At 34.7% G+C, this 21,739-nt stretch overlaps 1 protein-coding gene across 2 annotated transcripts; it reads left to right on the top strand.

The window, feature by feature from the left end:
- The first annotated feature begins 840 nt into the window (after nucleotides 1–840).
- On the top strand, nucleotides 841–5,766 carry LOC114318516 (serine/threonine-protein kinase PBL35). 2 transcript variants are annotated; one of them, XM_028265428.2, is made up of 6 exons: nucleotides 841–1,321; nucleotides 2,284–2,603; nucleotides 2,716–2,851; nucleotides 3,973–4,106; nucleotides 4,205–4,328; nucleotides 4,992–5,766. In XM_028265428.2, the coding sequence occupies exons 1-6, from the start codon at nucleotides 1,198–1,200 to the stop codon at nucleotides 5,450–5,452; spliced, it is 1,299 nt and encodes a 432-aa protein (XP_028121229.2). In that variant the 5' UTR covers nucleotides 841–1,197; the 3' UTR covers nucleotides 5,453–5,766. The 2 variants fall into 2 exon arrangements, with proteins under 2 accessions (XP_028121229.2, XP_028121228.2); XM_028265427.2 differs by having other exon boundaries at nucleotides 983–1,321; nucleotides 2,269–2,603.
- The last annotated feature ends 15,973 nt before the right edge of the window (nucleotides 5,767–21,739 follow it).

The raw sequence follows: 21,739 nt of genomic DNA, 5'->3' as shown, positions 1-21,739 counted from the left end.
AAAAGTATAAATTATTTTGATAAAAATAAATATCAAAAGGATATTTTTAATTTTTGAAAAATTAATTATCTTAATAAAATAATAAGTGTTTTTTTATTTTTATTTATTTTGCTAAATTAATTTTTCAATTTTTTTTAAAAAAATTATAAAATAAATTTTTGAAAACCAAACTAAGGCCTAGTTTGGGAAGATTGAAAAAAGATAAAAAGTCAAAAAGTCACTATCCTATTTAAGTCACATCATCTTATTTAAGTCACATCACCTCTCTAACACATCACTTCAAACCCAACCCAAACCCAACTCATATTTCGTAAAAAGTCAAAAAGTGCACTTATTTAGTCTTCCCAAACTAGGCCTAAATATGGATGTCAATGAAAAAGAAATAAAAAATAAAAAGAAGCTATCTTTCTAATGGATATTTGTAACAATATTATGAAAACATTTGAAACCCTAACAAAATTTTCACAATAATATATAATATGATATTTTATGTGTCAATTTTTAATTTAATTTATGCCACTAGCATTACACCAATATTTTTATCAATTGTAAATATAGCCTTCATTTAGGTAGCGGGTTGACTTTTTGACTTTTTAATTTTTTTTTACTATTTTAGCATGGACTAAAAAACTTAGTTTGGAAATAATTTTTTAACTTTTTTAATTTTGTTATAAGAGAAGAGTATAATGATTATAGGTGGAATTTGATATTTTATTTATTGTGACTAAAATAATATATTTTATCTTTTATAACTAAAATAATCTTAAAAAAAAAAAAATTCTTGCCAAATAGAGCCATAAATGTGTTATAATTCCCTAGTCACTGCCCCTTTTGGTAATTATCTTGTAACACAGGAGGGAGGGGGAGAGAGAGAGAGAGAGAGACCATTGGCATTCCCCACAGAAAAGGTAGTGGGAAAAGTTCTTTTTGTACACACTGCGATGATGGTGATGATGATGCCTACAATCTCCCACAGCAACCCACAAAACAAAGAATTACTCCTGCCCCCCCTTCTCTCTCTCTCTCTCTCCACTCGCTTGTCTGTCTCTCCTCAGTCTTTTGCTCTCTTTTCCTTCCCTTTTCTCACAAGCATGGTAAATCTCTTCTTGTTCTCATCTCTGTCTGTCTCATCCCAATGTAATTTTAGTAAGAATCAAAACAACCCATGAAAGGTTGAGTTAGTGGGAGGGAGCTCCAATGGAGAACAACAAGTGTGGGTGTTGGGCAGTTTTCAGGAAGAGTGTTAGAAGTACTTGCAAGCCCGCTGCTTCCAAAGACACTCCCAACACTATTCCTAGAACCAGTCTTGTTTATGATGCAGGTAATCATATGTAATTATATATATGTATGTATGTATACCTATGCAGATTCATTCACATATTGCAGGCATTTGGTGTTGCTCTGATTCTCAATTTTCTTCTGTTATTTTCAATTTTTACATGTTGGGTTTTTGCTAGTTGTTTGAACCAATAATTGATCCAATTCTTCTGGTGAGTACTCCATGTGTTTGTAGAAATGGTCAAAGCTATTTTCATTGTTCTGTTATGATATTTACTTCTTCTTTCTCCTTTTCCACTCTCTCTCTCTCTCTCTCTGATATCCCAACCAATCCAACAAAGCATTCTTGTTTCCACTTTTGGCTTGGGATTAGCATTTTGAGTTGTTCAAAAGTATTTCAGAAAGGTTCTGTATTCTTGATATTTCAAAATAACAATAACCAAGAGATCCCAAAATGGTTTCTACTAACCAAGATTAGCCACCTGAGCTCTAGCCACCAGGACTACAACTATTCTTCTTCAATCTTTTTAAAAATTTGGGACAAGCAAATTCTTGACTGGGTTCTTTATCTGAGATGCATAGCTCACCTCACTTTCTCTTAATATTGTCAATTGCTTTGACCACTGGAGAAAAAATATTTCATCTGTAGTTCTGATGCTCTCCCCCAATTTTACTCAAGCTTTTTTTGGCTGCATTTATTCCCTTAATTGGCTTCCTAAGAAAATGTAACAACTGTGAAATGGGTTGTTCTATTTTCCCTTTCCTTCTTTTAGTCGGGTTCGAGTCACAGAAACACTCAGGCTACATAAATCTGCCCCCACAGACTCCCCTTTAGCAAGAGCCTTGTGCACTGAGTTGCTCTTTCTTCTTTTGACATATGTTACTTTATGCAATAGACATTTTTGTCGAAATTCGACAAATTCAATTGCACTTGTTTCTTAAATTATTTGTTAATATTCCAACTTATAATAAGCTGAGTGTGACCCTCAGTTTCTTTAAATCCAGCTACTGAGACACGATACCTAAATGCTAGTAATCGGGAGATGTGTGCTCCCAATGAAGCTCAAAACTCAACTGATAATCCCAATCCTCTGCCATTAGAAAGCAAAGCTCCTTGCCAGCTACTCCAATTTACTTTCCAGGAACTAAAGTCTGCAACAGGAAACTTCAGACCCGATAGTATTCTTGGGGAGGGCGGGTTTGGGTATGTCTTCAAAGGATGGATAGAGGAAAATGGAACAGCGCCAGCAAAGCCTGGATCAGGGATGACAGTAGCGGTGAAGAGTTTAAAGCCAGACGGCCTTCAGGGCCATAGAGAATGGGTGGTTAGTAGGTTATCTGCTTTGGGTTAGTAGATTGATTGTTCAGAAGATGTTGTGTGTGAGAAGCTAAAAAATGATGGGAGGTAACTAAATTGTACTTTTTTATTGTATACAGGCTGAAGTGGACTTTCTTGGGCAGCTTCACCATCCTAATCTTGTTAAACTTGTCGGGTACTGTATTGAAGATGATCAGCGGCTGCTTGTTTATGAATTTATGACCCGTGGAAGCCTTGAAAACCATCTTTTCAGAAGTGAGTGTGGAAATTCTCTTGATTAAATTCCTATATATGCTTTATTTTCATGATTATTACCTTTAGCAAATTGGTAATCTGACATCATTGTTCATTTGACATCTGCATTTGTTTTTGCTGATATCTTGTGAAGGTTTTTTTTTTTTTTTTTTTTTTTAATTTGTCGCCATCCCCCCTTGTAGCGGTACTAATACACTTAATGTGGTTAATTTTATCAGTGCAGCAAATACCCAAAATGTGGGTAGTTTTCCCATTGTCTGGACTCAATTTTTTAACATGAGCTAAAACTTTATTCTGCAGACTGAAGGATAGATGCACCTAATTTGAAATTTCTTTATCCTGTAAGAATTTGAGGTTATAAAAAAAAGGCATTAAAACCCATGAAAATAATTGTATTTGATATCAAAGGACATTGATTTTAGTCAGTGGTAAACTTACTACAACAATTTGAATTCCAAACCACCTTATTATTATCTGTCTAATCTTATACACACAAATGTTTTCCCCGACATCTTTAGTGAAGATGGATAACTTCATAGAATTGTCGGCTGTAAAGACAATAATAGTAAGTTTTCTTCAGAGTTTGAAGTTCACTTATATGTGTTTAGATCTTGAATTTGTGGAGTGAAAATAAATAAGAAGAGATAAGTGAACAAAATAGAAGGTTTTTTTTTTTTTTTTTCCCTTCTCTTCAAAAATCTAATTTTGAAACACTGCTTTAATATGATCTTTTTACTTATTAAAACTTAGGCCTCGTTTGGGAACCCTCATTTGTAGCTAAAAAGTCAAAAAGTTACTAAATTAGCCAAAAAGCCAACAACCCATACCAAAAAGTCAAAGATTCTCTTTTCTATCTACTTTTTGCACATCTTTTCGTAAAAAGCCAAAAAGTCATCTCAAACATACTAGTTTTTTTTATCTCATATTTTAGCCAAATAGCCAAAAAGTTACTAAATTAGCCTGTTCCCAAACGAGGCCTTAGTGTGTTTTTAGTTTGCTATCAAAGAGATGTACCAACAAAAATGCTAGGTCACTTGTGTAATCAGATTAGTTGTGTTTTTCAATGGTACAACTATACCCTGTTTCTTAAACAAAAGCTGATGCTGGTAAAATTCTTGAAGGGACAATACCTCTCCCTTGGTCCAACAGGATCAAAATTGCACTTGGTGCAGCTAAAGGGTTAGCATTCCTCCATAGCGGCCCTCAACCTGTCATTTATAGAGATTTCAAGACGTCTAACATTTTGCTTGATTCGGTATGTGGTTAAAGATTGATCAACTGAAACCGCTATTAACGAATATATCAAGTCTTTTGCCTTACTGAAACTGCTATTAAAAAGGATTTTTTTCACAGGAATATAATGCAAAGCTTTCAGACTTTGGTCTGGCAAAAGCCGGGCCTCAAGGAGACAAAACACATGTTTCTACAAGGGTTGTTGGAACATATGGCTATGCTGCTCCAGAATATGTAATGACAGGTACAAAGTCATACCTATTTTAGATAGCTTGAGCTAATTGATTCCTGAGATGGATCTTTTGTGAGAAATCTACTTTATGTCAGAACAAGATTATATTTGTGTAGAAAAATACAATAGGATCAACAAGGGTGCAAATCATCTGTTGAAAATGTGCATATAAGATTTTAATAGCAGTATTGGGAGATGAATCGGTATTGATCGCCGTCTAGCTATATTAAGGGTATTGAGTGAAACAAAATGAGAATCAAACGACGTGGTTTTAATTTTTTTTTTTTTTTTTAAATCATCAGCGGCGAATGTGCTCTATAGTAGCTAAATAAATCAGTTGCATCGGTTATGTATCGACTATGAACTGATATGTATAGCTATCCAGCCACTGTGCCTGTGATTTCATTTCCACCATTAAAACAGGGTGTATCCGTTTTGGGAGACTATTGAAGACAAGCTAACAAACTTTCTTCTTTTTTTTTTTTCGCTTTTTTTTTAAAGAGGGTGGAGGAGGGGAATATAGACACTGTAAAAAACTCATATCATCCAATTTGAATGCTTGAGAATTGCCCCATTTATCTTGGGGTATAATGCCAAGTTTTGTCCCTCTTGTTTCATGTACTACGTTTGAGATCTAACAATTGGTACAATTTTGGTTTGTCTCTCCTCCACCAGGACACTTGACTTCTAAGAGTGATGTTTACAGCTTTGGTGTGGTGCTTCTTGAGATTTTAACGGGGAGGAGGTCGATGGACAAGAAACGCCCTAGCGGGGAACAGAATCTTGTTGCCTGGGCTCGGCCATATTTAGCTGACAAGCGAAAAGTTTACCAACTAGTTGATCCTCGCTTGGAACTGAATTACTCCCTTAAAGGGGTTCAGAAAGTCGCTCAACTAGCTTACAACTGCCTCAACCGAGATCCAAAATCGCGCCCCTCCATGGACGAAGTCATGAAAGTTCTCACTCCACTGCAAAATCTCGATGACATTGCCGTATTATCATACCACTCTCGTTTATCGCAACCGGGGAGGCGCAAGAAGAAACCAGATGGAGCTCATCACCACCAGCTCAGCCGCAACCAATCTAAAAGCATTCGAGACTCTCCGGTGAATACTAGTAGGCAGCATTGTAAATAAAGGAGGGTAAGTCTCTGCCTTTGATTTGGATCAACTTACAATTGAAACCAAATGATGGAAATGGATGATTATGTGAAGTAATAGCTCGTGGTTGTGTTATATAATTTTTGGGTGTTTGAAATTTGGCAGAGCCACTTGGTAATTTATGTAAGACAATACACTATTTTCCTTTCCTTCAAATTGTGCACGGTAGAATTGACGTCTAACATTGATGTTTGATCAGTCTTTGCAACTTGCTTGTCTTCCAATTGTGATATATCATTGTAATTAGATAAAACGTGCATTTTGAAGCTTCTTGTTTGCAGCTTCCCAAATCTCAAATGTTTTCTGCTTTGGCATTGCAGTTTCTTTTTTGTTTGTTACAAAAATGGTCTCTAAAGTATACATTTTGGTATACCTTAATTTTTTTTTTTTATCTTTTAATTATTTCACTCTGCTTCTTAAGTGATTATTTTGTGTTCTCGGAGTAGGGACACATTAACTAATTGATGATTGACTTACAGTATAGTCACGTTGTATTTCAAAATTATTAAATAATTTTCCGTGGTGCTTAAAGTATGCAAGTTGTTATACTTTATGCAGTAAATATAAAAGATCTTTTATGTTGTGTTTGGTTAGGGGATTTGGGAAGGAATTTGGAAAGGGAAATGAAAAAGGTAGGTGAAATGTGAATAAATCATGCCTATATTTCACATAGTTTCACACACCTTTTCCCTTTCCTTTTCTAAATCCCTCCCTAAATCCTCCAACCAAACACAGCATTAATGGTCTCCTAATCTCGTTACCAATTTTGAAAGACCCTGACGTATTAACAAATTTTTTAGAGGTCCCTTTATATTTGGAATCATACTGACATTAGGGATCAAAGTATAACAGATTGCCTACTTTGAGAACCAAACTAATAAAAAATTAAAAAAATTAGAAGTATAACGTGGAGTATATTTTTGGAACCATTAGGAAACGAAATTTGTCACTACTTTTAGTTTCAGTGATTTCACATCTTATACTTGGATCCACATAACAAATGTCATATTTATAGATAAGATTCACTGTATCCATAAAAAGATGGTCGGTGCCTCACTTTGTTCGGTTTAAATTTTTCAAAAATAATTTTTTGAGTTTTCAATTCATATTTTTATGTTTTTAAAGTTTCTTTTTTTTTTTTTTAACAAATATTATATTTTTTAAGTATATCATGATTAGGTGTATTTAAAAAAAATAAAAATAAAATTTGCATAAAATATCAACAAAAAAAAAAAATAACCACTAAAAACACACAAAAAAATACTGAAAATAAAAAACTCAATTTTCTGCCAAACAAAGATAATTAAACAAGGTATCATTATTATTTTCTTGATGTAATCCACTGTTATTTTCTTGATTTTATATATATATATATATATGATGGATCCTATGACATTTGTTGTGTAGATTCACCTAGGATATGAAAGTCCAGTTGTTGAATATGTATAGTTGAAAGGAACATTTTTGTTCAAATCCTTTCTCATAAAAGCTACTAGCATATTACTTATGCTAGGCACAAATATAAATAAATAATCAAAAATTAGCTTTTAAATTAAAATAATAATATAAAATTTATTTAGATTATGTAATAAAAATGATTTATAATCAATTAAAAAAATTATAAATATTTTATTTTTTATATATATTTAAGTGTATCTAAAAAAATATAAATAAAAATTACTTAAAATATCTAAAAAAATCACTAAAAAAAAAAAATCGATATTTTGAAAAACAGAGATAATTAAACGCGGTTTCACTGTTATTTTCTCGATGTGATCCACTGTTATTTTCTTGATTATATGTATATATAGATATATGATGGATCCTATATGTCAATCCATATGTCATTTGTTGTGTAGATTCACGTAGGAGATGAAAGTCCGTTGCTGAATGTGTAGAGTTGAAGGGAACATTTTTGTTCAAATCCTTTCCCATAAAAGGTACTAGCATATTACTTGTACTGTACATATATATAAATAAATAATTAAAAACTAGTTTTTAAATTAAAATAATAATATAAAATTTATTTAAATTATGTAGTAAAAATAAGGAAATTTTTTTTTAAGGTCCTTGATATTAAGATTTTATAGCATAAAGGACACCCAATATTTTTATAATATCTAAGGTCCCTCAACATCAATCTAGAGAAAATTCGATCCAAAGAATTTCTCTAGATTTTCCAGAGAAATTCTCTCCCGACATACAGAGAAAAATTAGACATCTAGAGAAAATTCAGATAGTTCAGAGAAAATTCACATAATCTAGGAAACGTTGCATCGTCATGCATTTTATATGTTCTCTTAAAAATATCTTTTCATGGAGGGTTGTCATCAAAATTCTATTTGCTAATCCCAATACTCTTTGCAAGTCAAGTCCAACAAGATGAGGTGGTTGACAAGCAAGAAAGAGAAGAAGTCATTGGGCGAGCTTGAACAAGAATTTCTTCAAGCACAACAAGTAATAAAACATATTATTTTTAGTTTTTTTAAATACACAAATTTATTGTGTCTTAGAATTCTGCTCAGACTATGGTTCTACAGTGATTAAAATACTTCTGATTGTCCTACCGATTGTAGAATCAAAAGTATTATGTAGCGTTCTAGATTTTGGGGGGAAAAAAAGGTAAATTACACTAACAGTCCCTATAGTTTGGAGTTTATGTCACTTTGGTCCCTAACTTTTTAATTGTGACACATTTGATCATGAATTTTGAATTTTGTTTCAAATAAGGACAATTGAAATATCATTGCTTAATTTTAAGGGAAAAATAGTCAATTTGATAAAATATAAACTAAATTTGACAAAAATAAATGTCAAAAAATATTTTTAAATTTTTAAAAAAATTTTCTACCCATTAAAAATAAAATTACGTAAAATTGATAAATCTTTTAGACATTTATTTATTTATTTATTTTTACCAAATTATTTTTTACGATATGTGTGGATGATGGTCATGTAATGAGTGGTTATTTTATTTTTATTAAATTAGTTTCTATTTTTCAAAAGTCAAATGTGGTGACAATTTTGATATAATTATTAAATCAATCCATTAAATTAAAAAATTCAAAACCAAAAATATTTTATATATTAAATATATAGATTACACATTAAAATCTTAACAACCATCCATTACATGATCATCATCCAAATATATAATAAAAATTAATTTAGTAAAATAAATAACTAAATGTCTAAAAGACTTATCAATTTTACGTAATTTTATTTTTAATGGGTAGAAATAATTTTTAAAAATTCAAAAATATTTTTTAACATTTATTTTTGTCAAATTTAGTTTATATTTTATCAAATTGACGATTTTTCCCTTAAAATTAAGCAATGATATTTCAATTGTCCTTATTTGAAACAAGATTCAAAATTCAGGGTTAAATGTGTCACAATTAAAAAGTCAGGGACCAAAGTGACACGAGCCTCAAACTATATGGACTATTAGTGTAATTTTTCCCAAAAAAAAAAAAAAGAGTAATGATCCAGAGAAAATTCACACATCTAGAGAAAATTCACAAGTCTAGAGAAAATTTACACATCCAGAGAAAAATCACACAGTCCAGAAAAAATTCAATCTGATTTCCTCACATACTCAACATGATTTGAACAACATAATTGGTATTACTTTCATATTTGTTCACCTTTCAATTAAAAAATCTGCAATATAAATTTGGGATCTTAGATGTCTCATTTTTTGTTGATAATATGACATTCATCAAAGTAAATAAAGAAACAGAAAGCTATTGGCATGAGAAAGCTTTGTACCTACATGCTATGTATATATTGAGAAAGTTTCTTTTTGTTTCTGCATGATTTGTAGCCCCAGAACCCCAGCTGGACACATATGTCATCTGTAGATTTTGGGAAAAAAAGAGTAATGATCCAGAGAAAATTCATACATCTAAAGAAAATTCACAAGTCCAGAGAAAATTCACACATCTAGAGAAAATTTACACAGTCCAGAGAAAATTCAATCTGATTTTCTCACATACTCGACATGATTTGAACAACACAATTGATATTACTTTCATGTATGTTCACCTTTCAATTAAAAAATATGACATATAAATTTGGAATCTTGGATGTCTCATTTTTTGTTGATAATATGACATTCATCAAAGTAAATAAAGAAACAAAAAGCTATTGGCATGCGAAAGTTTTGTACCTGCATGCTATGTATATATTGAGAAAGTTGCTTTTTGTTTCTACATGATTTGCAATCCCAGAACCCCAGCTGGACACATATGTCACTTGTAGAGCAAAGAGATCCATAAACTTCAAAACCAGAAAACTTGTTAAGCCAAGTCCTCGGTGACATTTGAAATTTCAATATTCGGATTCGAAGAAGACACATTCTTGACTTCACTCTTCATATCTTTGGAAATGTTTACAAATTCTCCACTGCCCGTGGCTCAGATCATGGTGGTCTAACTCAAATCGCGGCCTGCCGGTGACGGCGTGGTAGAGATAGAGGCGAAGGTGAAACTGGCAACGTCGAAAATGAAGGCTGAGAATGGAGAAAGGAGCAGAGAGAGAGAGAGAGAGAGAGAGAGAGAAGAATGTGCACAAAGAAAGAGGGTTTGGTTTGGATAGAATGAAGATCGGAGAGAGAGAGAGAGAGAGCCAAATTTCTCTAATCTGATATATTGGAATGGGTTTAGGGGCCTTAGACATCAAAATATAATATTGTGGATACTTTCCATTACTAAAAATGGGAAAGGGACCTTAGACTAATTTTCCCTAAAAATAATTTATAATCAATTAATTTTTTTTCATTTTTATTTGAGTTACACATAAGAGAAGATTTTTATTCTGATGTCATTAATAATGTGTTCTAAGTTCTTAATAAAAAATTGCATGTCATAATTTAAATGGTAAAAATTACAGAAATAAATTACAAAAATTATATTTACAATAAAATATAAATACATTTCGTTTTGTAAGTTTCATAATTTTAATTTAGGAAAAATTAGTCTAAGATCACTCTCTCATTTATAGTAATAGAAGAGATCTACGATATTATTTTATGATATCTAAAGTCCTTGAACCCTACACCCATATATCACAAAGAAATTTGACTCTCTCTCTCCCTGTTTCTCTCTCTCTCTCTCTCTCTCTCTCTCTCTCTCTCTTCTCTGCGATCTTGATTCTAAGGCGAGTTCATTTGTCTCTCCCTCTCTCTCCAAACCAAACCCTCTCACTCTCTCTGCACATTCTCCTCTTTGTCTGCCCCTTTCTCCTTTTCTGGTTTTCATCTCCGACAGTATCACCACTGCCCCAACATTACCGTCTCGCCGTCACCTCGTAAAGACCGATGCAGATGGCAGAGCAAGAGCGTCACTAACAAGGACCTCGACAAGCTCAAGGATTGCATCGAACTCAGATTCGATTTTGATCAATTCAGTAATGGTATGTCGTCGTTGTACTCGTTATCTTGTTCGAATGGATCAGGTTCTATCCATGGATTTTGGTTAAAGCATCGCAACGATGCCAGCTATAATCAACTCCAGAAGGTACTGGATTTATCTGTATGTATGTATGTATGTATGTGATTGGGTCTATGTTTATTGTTTGTGTAAATTGGAATTGCAGTAGATCATTCTGTTAAAACATAGATAAATATGAAAGCAAATTAAATAAATATGAAAACACAGAGAAAATTGTTGCCGAAGATTCAATAGTGATTAAAATCTAACTTTGTGTTCATGAGCTTGATTGGTGTATTTCCATGCCTAAACCAAAAAATTCCCTTATCGGTTTTTTTGTTTTTATTCAATTTTCTCTAATTTGATCAAAAACACAATTTTTCTCTACACAAATTTCTTTGGAGAGAGCCACACAAAGCCACACAAATTTTCTCTACACAATTTTCTCTAGATAGAGCTACACAAAGCCACACAAATTTTCTCTAATACAATTTTCTCTAGATAGAGCCACACAGAGCCACACAAAGCCACACAAATTTTCTCTGGATAGAGCCACACAAAACCTCACAAATTTTTTCTAACACAATTTTCTCTGGATAGAGCCATGCAAAGCCACACAAATTTTCTCTACACAATTTTCTCTAGATAGAGCCACACAATACCGCACAAATTTTTTCTAACACAATTTTCTCTGGATAGAGCCATGCAAAGCCACACAAATTTTCTCTACACAATTTTCTCTGGATTTCTTTGGTACTCAGAGAAATTTCAATTTTCTCTGATTTGAACCCAGAGAAATTCTTTGGGAAGTCCAGAATTTCTTTGGAGAGAATTTCTTTGGTATTGAAATTTCTCTAGATCGATATTGAGGGACCTTAGACATTATAAAAATATTGAATGTCCTTTATACTACAAAATCTTATTACCAGGGACCCTAAAAAAAATTCCCTTTAATTTACCATATGATAGTAGTAAATTATATTTGTTAATATATTAATTTTTTTCTTATTTTGTAAGGCCTAAAAGTTTGTCTATTTAAAATTGTAAATTATCGTATGTCATAACTCTTACATAAAAATAAATTAGGATTGACTTGTGATGTTAGACTAAATATTAGAAGTGACCTAGAAGCTACTTGACTCAATATTTGTGCTAATATGGCATGCACCTAATCATTAAAATTGTCTTTATTGGTTCCTGACTGGTATGAGCTAGTTTGAGGGTTTCAATATTGGATTAAATATTAAAAATTAGCCCAAAAAATCTAGTTCGAGTCACTTTTTTTTTCTTCAATAATTCTTGGTTTAAGAAATAATACATCATATTTTAATAACTCAATATTATTTCAAAAAAAATTAAAAAAAAAATCTTAATGTTTACAGTTTTTTTCAATCAATAAATAAAAAACAAATTATAAATATTAAGAGAATTACATTTGAAAAAATTCTAATATAAAATTTTTGCTTTAAAACTTTAATACCTATATATTTTCTTTGACTCTGTAACTAATTTTTGAGATAGTAACTAAAATAAATTTCAATCATTATTATATAGAGAGACATGTATAATAAGAGTTTATAATACACTATTCTAAAAAGTAATATTAATTCAAAATTTTCAAAGTGGAAAATATATACCAAATTTTATGTTATGTTTGATTCATGGATTTGAGTAGGAATTTGAAATGAGAAAGGAAAAACATAGGTGAAATACGAATGAAATATAATCACATTTTACCTAATTTCACACATTTTTTCATTTTTCTTTTCAAATTATACCCAAAACCATGAACCAAACACATCATCATTGTTTGAAAGGAGTTTTAAATCCTTTATTGCATTGATATACACTGTCTAAAGAAAACCTATATGATATTAGGTGAGAAAAGCAAGTTTTTAAAATTGATCATCAATCATCAATCACATTATAGAGGGGAATAAAAGTTAGTTAATAAAAGATTTTTTTAATATTTAAAAAATTAAGCATCAAGATAAATAAATTATGGAAAATGTGAATTGATTCCTATATTTTAGTGGTACAAAAATATAAATTTTAAAACTGATCATTTTCAAATTTCTAAATTTAAATTTTAAATGGATTGATTAACTTTCTTTTTGAATGTGTAAATCAAGGCATAATAATTTTTTTTTTTTAATGATTCAATAAAAGCTATAAGATTTCTTTTAAAATTTTAAAACTGATTAGGTAACTTTCATTTTCAAATTTCTAAATTTAAATTTATAAATGTATTAATTAATTTTCCTTTGAAAATGTATAAATTAAGGCATAATCAATTTTTTTTTTTAAATAATTCAATAAAAGTTAGCCAGCAGAAGATTTTTTAAGTATTTAAAAAATAAGAATTCTAGAAAAATAGTATGAACGTTTTGAGTTTCACAAGACTCTTCTCGTTAGAAACCCCATTTTTCTTAATATATAGTATAGATGAGAAAAAAGAATTATAACTTTTAGCCTTATAAAGATGATAACGTTTTTACAATTATAAGCATTTAGATAAATCATGGGATAGATTATTATTTAAAACTTATAAATTATGGGATAAATAATTATTATTTTAAATTTAAATTAATGGATTATTTTCTATATTTAGTGCCCCTGAAATTTAAATTTTAAAATGAATTAGTATAATTTCTATTTTTTTTATTTTATATATTTGATATACTTTCCATTTGAAAGTCATAAATCAAGGGATATTAATTTTTTTTTTCTATGTGAATGAGAGCTACTTTTTTTAATTATTTAAAATCAAAAAATTAAAAATTTTAATTTGAGATATTGGAGTTCTTACAAATTTTATGGTTAGAAACTCCATTTTCCTTACTATATATATATATATATATATATAGGATTATTCATTATGTGAAAGTTTAAATTGTTATTGTACATTACTTTTTTTCTGAACTGTATTAATGGAAAAAGTAAATCATTTATATATGTTTTTTTTCTTTCCTTACTTTTAGTTTATTTTTCTCCCCAAAAAAAAAAAAAAAAAAAAATCTTTTAAAGTATTCTTGACAACTGAACGATACCTTTCATACTAGGGTTGTATAATGAATCCAGGTCATGTCCAAAAGAAAGAATGGACCAATATGTTTCCAACACAATCAGCATGTATACCATTTATCATGATATAAAGCAAATATGTACACCACCAACTTATGCCCAGATAATTTCACCATCTTTATTTAGAGCATATGTATCAAATTTTTATCAAATATTCATCTTTCTGGGGATTCAATGCATATGAAATTTGTGCAAGAATCTAGACCATCTTTAACTTATTTTCCATGAATCAATTCTTGAAAAAAGTTACAGTGAAGTGAACTAGCCAGTAACATATTATTAGATAGTTAAAGGGTAGTAGGTTTGCTACAATTTATTGGCCCTTTTATGTTTTCGTTTGTTGTAGCTTAAATGGACTGCTTATTACTTTTACATTTTGAATTTTTGTATCAAGTCCGTTTAATAGAGTTTATGTTTATCATTTACACAGTAAAAACAAATTATGCCCATACAATTTCTCTATCTTCACTTGGAGCATTTGTTTCAAATATCTACCCAATATTTATGATGCTGGAGATTCTATGGCATTATTTAGAGCAACTTTTGGAGTTGCTTATAATTTTATTTTATTTATTTATTTATTTTTAGAATTTGTTAGAATGTTTTGTGTAACTTTTAATTATGGCTTATGAGATAAAAATAACAAAATTAACCTTAAAAAAAAAAAAAAAGAAAGAAAGAAACTAATATTAACATTTTTGTTTCTTGTTTTCTGTTTTTGCTTTAATTTAAAAAAAACAAAAAACAAAAAAACTAAAAACGAAAACTTGTTTAATATATTGTTTTTGTCTTCAACAAAGTTTTCAAAATTTTTGAAAACATAAAAAAGTTATTTTCACTTGTTTTTAAAATAAGTTTTCACTTTCTTCTCTCACCCATCACCATTGGCCACCACCGACCACCGACCACCATTAGTCGTCGCCACTGGTGGGTGGTGACCTCCAGCGAATCTCTAGCAGGTGGGCAGTCATCATCGTGATCTTAAGCCACCTTTTTGCATCCTTCAACCACTCTAGCAGACACCTTCAGCTACCCACCACTATCGGTTACCACATCAGTCTATTATCCATCTTTGGTCACCAAATTCGGCAACTCATCAAATATATTTCTCTATTTTTATTTTTATTTATTTTCAAAATATTTTTCTACATCAATCAAGTCTTCTATTTTTGTTTTTTACAAAAATAAACAAAAACCTCTTTCTTATTTTTTTGTATACTAAAAACTAAAAACCAAAAGCCACTACAACATATAGGAGTTTTAGAAACTAAATGTTTTGGTCTCTAAAAATAAAAATTTTGTGACAAAAGACATTTAGGAACCAATTTCTATTATCATGAAGATAGTTGCTAAAAGGTCGTCCCGAAAAGTAAAAAACAAGGCTTTTGGTGACAAAATTTTGAAAATGTCATTAATAAATAGAATTTTAGGGACAAAATAATTTGGTGTCAAAATGGTTTATTTTTTGAGACAAAAAATTTGGTCCCAAAAGGATAATAATTCATCACTAATGTCTAATTTTTGTTGCTAAAAATATAATAACAACATTTTTTGCAAAAAAAAATATATAGTCCCTAAAAAATAATTTTGTCCCTAAATTTTGGTTTCTAAAATCTTAATTTTTTATAGTGAGCATAAACAAATGAGGATTAAGAAATTGGGTTTTTTAATTTTACTTTAGGAAACTTTTAATTTGAGAAAAGTTAAACCAAACAGCCATAATGTATGTGTAATTTGAGCCAGATTTTAGACTAGCTTTAACCTATTTGATGTATAGTGTTTGGCATAAAGTACCTAGAACTCATGGACAAACAAGGGAAAGGGCAAAAGTACTAGTAGACACAAAGTGGCACGTGCTCGAAATAGTTCAAGATTCGGTCGGGACATGGAAAATGGCTTCATGATCAATACACATCTTTTTGCTATGGTGTACGATGGATGTCATCTAAATTCTATTGTTTAGGCCTCTAAACACGCATTTTTGCCATTTTTTTATTTTGTTAATTATTTGGTCTTGAAGAACCCGTTTGAGGCTAGGTTTTCTCCAAAATGTTTATTTTTTATTCTTGTTTCCAGATTTGAGCTTAACTCAAATCTTTCTATTTTTGGTAATTTTCATAATTTCTTTGTTTTAGGCTTAATTAGCGATCTTTACCTTTTCTAGTTTATTTCCTATGTTGAATTAGGGTTGGTTCTATTATTAATAAGCTTGTAACCTTAGGGAAAATTAGTTTATTATTGAGAGTTAATATATTTCAAGAGAGAGTATCTCTTTTCATTACATTCGTAGTTGTTCTTGGTGTTTGATTGTTCATCCCATTATCTTTCTTGCATAAGTTGGTATCAGAGCATAGTTCGATTCAGACCAAAGAGCAATCCCAAAATTCACAATGGTTCGTGGAGGAGTTGTTGCTAGAGGTTGTGGAGGCCGGCATGTCACTGTTGACGAAGTGTAAGAGTGAGATGAAAAGGCATGAGAAACTCGGATGGAGGAAAGGTTTTATCATATGGAGAATCGTTTTGATTCCTTCTTGGAATGTTTCGATGCCGTCACTATTGAAGGAGGATACTGGTTCAGAAGATGATATTGCCAACAACCCATTCACTAATTATCTGAGAAGGGTTAGAGTCTGAGGAGTCATGGTTCCTGAGAGGGTAATTTATAAATAAATTGGGCTGAGCTGGGTAGTGGACCGTTCTATGGGTTGTGGTGAAAAAGTATTGGCAAGTGGACCGCGGTCCAAGTGTTAGTTCGGTCCAAGTGTGATTATAGTCACCAAACGGAGTAAAAATAGTTAGCTCGGTCATAATACTCGAAGTCAAGGTATGATGGCTTCACGCAGTGGATCTCACTCCGGTTAGCGCAGTAGTAGCTTGCAGTGGTTAGCTCGGTTTCAATGGGCACAAACCGAGGTACAAGCAACAAATGGCAGAACCGAGCTAGTTGGAGCTCGGTCATTTCTACCTCTTTAGCATGGCCATGTTAGTTCGGTCGTTTGGTCATACTACCGAAGTAAAACCATCTCACTTGGTTTAAGTAGTGAGGGCGGTGTTGAGGGATAAGCATTATCTTTCAGAAGAGTGATTCCCAGGAGGACTCTATATGGAGGAGTAAGAGTCTTACTAGGATTATGCCATACGGAACCTATAAAAGCTTACAACATAACCTATGGAAGGGGTAACACAACTTTGATTCTCGAATACACAGAGCTTTTGTCTATTTGTCTATTTTGCTGACTTAGGCATCGGAGAGGTATCTGGCACATACCCGCCGACTAGCTCACGTTTGTGTTTTCAGGGAGTAAAGCGACGACGTTTGGAGGCAGACTTGATCAACAGGATTATACGAGAACATTATTTCTTGCTCGTACAATTGGCGCCGTCTATGGAAAAATCAGAAAGAACAAAATCTCTTGATCAAGTTTTTTCTCTCTAATTGGAAGTAATGGCACACAATGAAGATTTGCCGCAGTCCGCCATCGATAGACAAACCCCAGAGGGGGGTGGGAGGCATGAAGGTTTGCCTTCTATCCCTCCCATGGCGGAGTTAGAGCCCCAGCGAAAAAAGCCCCGGAGGGATGCAAAGGGGAGGCGGACTAACAGCCCTCATCGCTTTCAAAGTCCTGAAAGACAGAGGCGGAGGATCGATCCTCAAGTTCTGGAGGATCGCGTAAAGGAACAAGACGAGTTAATGAGGAAGATGGCGGCAGACATGGAGTCGATGAAGCGCCAAATCAAAGGAAAAGGGGTGGCGACAGGAGAGGGGCGCAAAAGCAACACGCCCCATCGCCACTCGAAAGACCGTGGTAGGCATACCACACCATCGCAAGCAGAGAGTAGGAGCCTGAGAACAGGCAACACTCAGTCAAGAACTCCCAGGACTCATTACTCCCGGCTTGAGAGAACGAGAATTGAGAGGTCATATATTGAGAGAAGCACCTATTGGCCCTCGCGCACGCACCAGACGTCATCTAGGCAGACGGAGTTGCCTAGATCATCCGATCTACGAACTGTACTAGGAGAAAGGGCACAATGGAATGAAGATACCAGGGCGCGCGACCCGTGCAGAGTTTCAACCCTTCAGCGGTTGGCTCCTCGGACGCATGGGAGTGTCGAGGTAGGAATGCCAATACCGCGCCTTGCCTACGAACCAGCAGACAAAGCATTAGCAAGGCCGCAGACCTCGCCGTTCGTTCCGGAAATTGAGAACGCACTACTACCTTTGGGCTTTCACCAGCCCAAATTCACAACTTATGAGGGGAAAACGGACCCCTATATGCACTTGAGCCACTTTCGCCAGGTTATGGCAGTATACCGGTGAAACGAGGCTTTAATGTGCATTCTGTTTCCGTCCAGCCTAGGTGACCTGGGTCTAACTTGGTTCGAAAGGCTACCAGAAGGCAGCATCGCCTCCTGGGCACAATTGGCAGAGGCGTTCGTGACAAGGTTTAGAACGAACACCAAGATACCAGTGGAGATCGATCAGCTACTCTCTATTGACATGGGCGACAAAAAGACATTAACGTCCAACAACAGTGATTATTGGGACACCTTCAACCAAATTGGGGATTGTCCTGCAAACCTCGCCATCGCACAATACAAACAGGGCCTGCCAGTCGGCAACAAATTGAGGCATTCAATTACTATGATGCCCTCCCTCACGATGGAGGCCCTAATAGAGAGAGTGCACCAACATATTCGTGTGGAAGAGGATGGCGCCCGTGCTAAGGTGAAATCTGGCACGACGGTAACACCAGATAAAAAGACTTCGGCAAAAGTCAACATGGTAGAACGACCAAGTAGGAATGGGCGAGGCAAACGGGCCAACAAAGAGGATCCAGACAAAAGGTGGCTAAGAGTTCGCACTGTCATTACCACGGTGTTCAAAAAACCAATCTACCGAATTCTCAGTGAGATACGCGATGAACCTTCGTCCAATGGCCAGCTAAGTTGGGAGAAGCACAAAAAGACTATGACAAGGGATCCCGTTGTACCTTCCATAATGAAAAGGGGCACCGCATAGAGAATTGCACGCCATTGAGATAGCATTTGGAGGAGTTAGTGGTAGCTGGGCACCTGGACTCGTACATAGAAGGAGGGACACATCCAGCCCTCCAGAACCACGATCACCCAAACGGAATGCCGATCGACACCCCACCTCATGGCGTGATTAACGTAATACATGGGGTATTCGAACCTGAGCGAGTACGTGAGCTCAGGGGAATGATCAAGAAGGCTGAGCACTTAAGGGAGGTATTAAGTGCACAACCAGCCATAAAAAAAGGGAAAAACAGAAGCCACGAATGTCGTATCTTTTTCAGACAGAGACTTGGCAAGGATATATTGCCCTCACAATGATGCACTGGTCATCACACTCCGTGTCAAGGATTACGGCATCAAACAGATTTTGATCGACCAAGGAAGCTCGTGTGAGATAATGTATTATGAAACCTTCAAACAAATGAAACTAGAGGACAAAGACTTGGCGCCTGCAACATCTCCCCTAATCGGATTCAACTCAATGCCAGAGTGGCCAGTGGGCAAGATAATCCTCCCAGTCAGATCAGAAAGCATGACGAAACAAGTGGAATTCTGGGTATTAAAAGTCCCTTCCACTTACAATATAATCTTGGGAAGGACGTGGCTGCATGCTATGCGATCGATAGCGTCAACCTACCATCAAGTATTGCGGTTCCCCAACAAAGCCGGAGTAATTGAAGAGGTCTTTGGAGATCAAATTATGTCCAAACAATGCTTCGTCACAATAAATGGCAACCGCACTGCCAAGGGATATGTACAGATGGTGGAAGAACCTGAGAGCAATGAGTTGTTCACAGATGTTGGCAAAGCAGCTGAACAGAAGGCGGTGGAAGACTTGGTACAGGTAAGGATAGATGAAAAAGACCCAGAAAAGTTCTTTTTGCTCGGCTCGTCATTGTCCAGCACTGAGAGAATAGAGGTCATGAAGTTCTTAACCTCTAACATCGAAGTATTCGCCTGGACGCCGTATGACATGCCTGGCATTGACCCAAACTTCATCTGCCACCAATTAAATGTCCACCCAACTGCTAGACCCATTATACAGTGCACTCGCAGATCAGCACTCCACCACGCCGAGATAGTGGCGGAAGAAGTGGGAAACCTTCTAAAGGCAGGAGCTATCAAAGAAGTACACTATCCCCAGTGGATATCCAATACTGTTGTGGTGCCAAAGAAGAATGGAAAATGGCGTTTCTACGTGGACTACAAAACAGTCAACAAGGCATGCCCAAATGATAGCTTTCCCTTACTACGGATAGACCAATTGGTAGACCTAACGGCAGGACACAATCGACTTAGCTTTCTTGATACGTACAAAGTTACTATCAGATCGCTATGTATGAACCAGACCAGGGGGTCGCATCCTTTACCACGCCAAGAGGACTGTATTGCTACAAGGTCATGCCCTTTGGCCTAAAAAATGCAGGGGCAACATTCCAGCGGACAGTCACTAAGATGTTTGAACCATTGTTAGGCAGAACAATGGAGGCATACATAGATGATATGGTGGTCAAAAGCAAGGATGAGAGTGACCATCTCAGGGACCTAGATGAAATGTTCCAGATACTGAAGAAGAACAAGTTACGCCTAAATGCATCTAAGTGTGCGTTCGGCGTAGGATTGGGCAAATTCCTAGGCTTCCTGGTGACCAACCGATGTATAGAGGCACACCCCTCTCAGATCAAAGCAATTCAAGATCTAGAGAGGCCTAACTCAGTAAAAGAAGTGCAGCATCTCACTGATATGGTAGTTGCGCTTAACCGGTTTATAAGTCGGTCGTCAGACAGATGTCGACCATTCTTCCAAGCACTAAAGGCCAAGTTTGAGTGGGATGAAGAATGCGACAGCGCCCTAGAAAGCCTGAAAGAATACATGTCTTCTCCACCGTTACTAGCAATCCCAATACCTGGGGAAGAGCTCTTTTTGTACCTGGCAGTTTCACAGCACGCCGTCAGCGCGGTGTTGGTCAGAGCGAAAGGAATCCAACACTTACCTAGCTTCTATGTCAGCAAGACCTTACTGGGCGCAGAAACCAGGTACTTGCCACTGGAAAAACTGGCCTTAGCTCTGATGATGGCCTCTAGGAAACTGTCGCATTACTTCCACGCCCACACTGTAATCGTCCTCACAGCTTTTCCATTAAAAGCTTTGTTTGAGAGGACGAACTTTTCTGGGCGAATCTTGAAGTGGGCAGTGGAGTTGGGACAGTTTGACATCAAGTTTCAACCCATAACCACAATAAAAGCCGAAGCTTTGGCAAACTTTGTGGCAGAGTTCACACCAGGAAGTCATCACATCTGCCTAGTTGACTTGACTGGTACAACCGAAATGGGGATGGAAAGCACTGCAGGAAATGCGTAACCCCTGATACAGGATGCCCAGCCACATCCTAAAACAGACCAAAGTGAAGAAACGGAGGAAGAAGCAAACCATGCTTCACCAAGCAAAGACTCATCAACAAGTAAACACTTGGCACAATCAGATAGTGAGGGGCAAACAGAAAGTGTGGACTTGGAAGAAAGGACCAGCAATGCTCATGACCCCAAGGCATCATCCGATCCCTCCACTTGCTGGAAGCTGTTCGTTGGAGAGATGTGGAAGCTTTTCGTGGATGGAGCGTCTAACAGGCACGGTGCAGGACTTGGCATAGTCCTCATCTCACCAGATGGCCTAACAGTGGAATAAGCAATCAACCTTGGCTTCCCAG

This window comes from Camellia sinensis, chromosome 13 (assembly GCF_055761805.1).
Source record: "Camellia sinensis isolate YWXY chromosome 13, ASM5576180v1, whole genome shotgun sequence".
Classification (NCBI taxonomy): Eukaryota; Viridiplantae; Streptophyta; class Magnoliopsida; order Ericales; family Theaceae; genus Camellia; species Camellia sinensis.
This window is presented reverse-complemented; position numbering and strand designations above follow the sequence as displayed.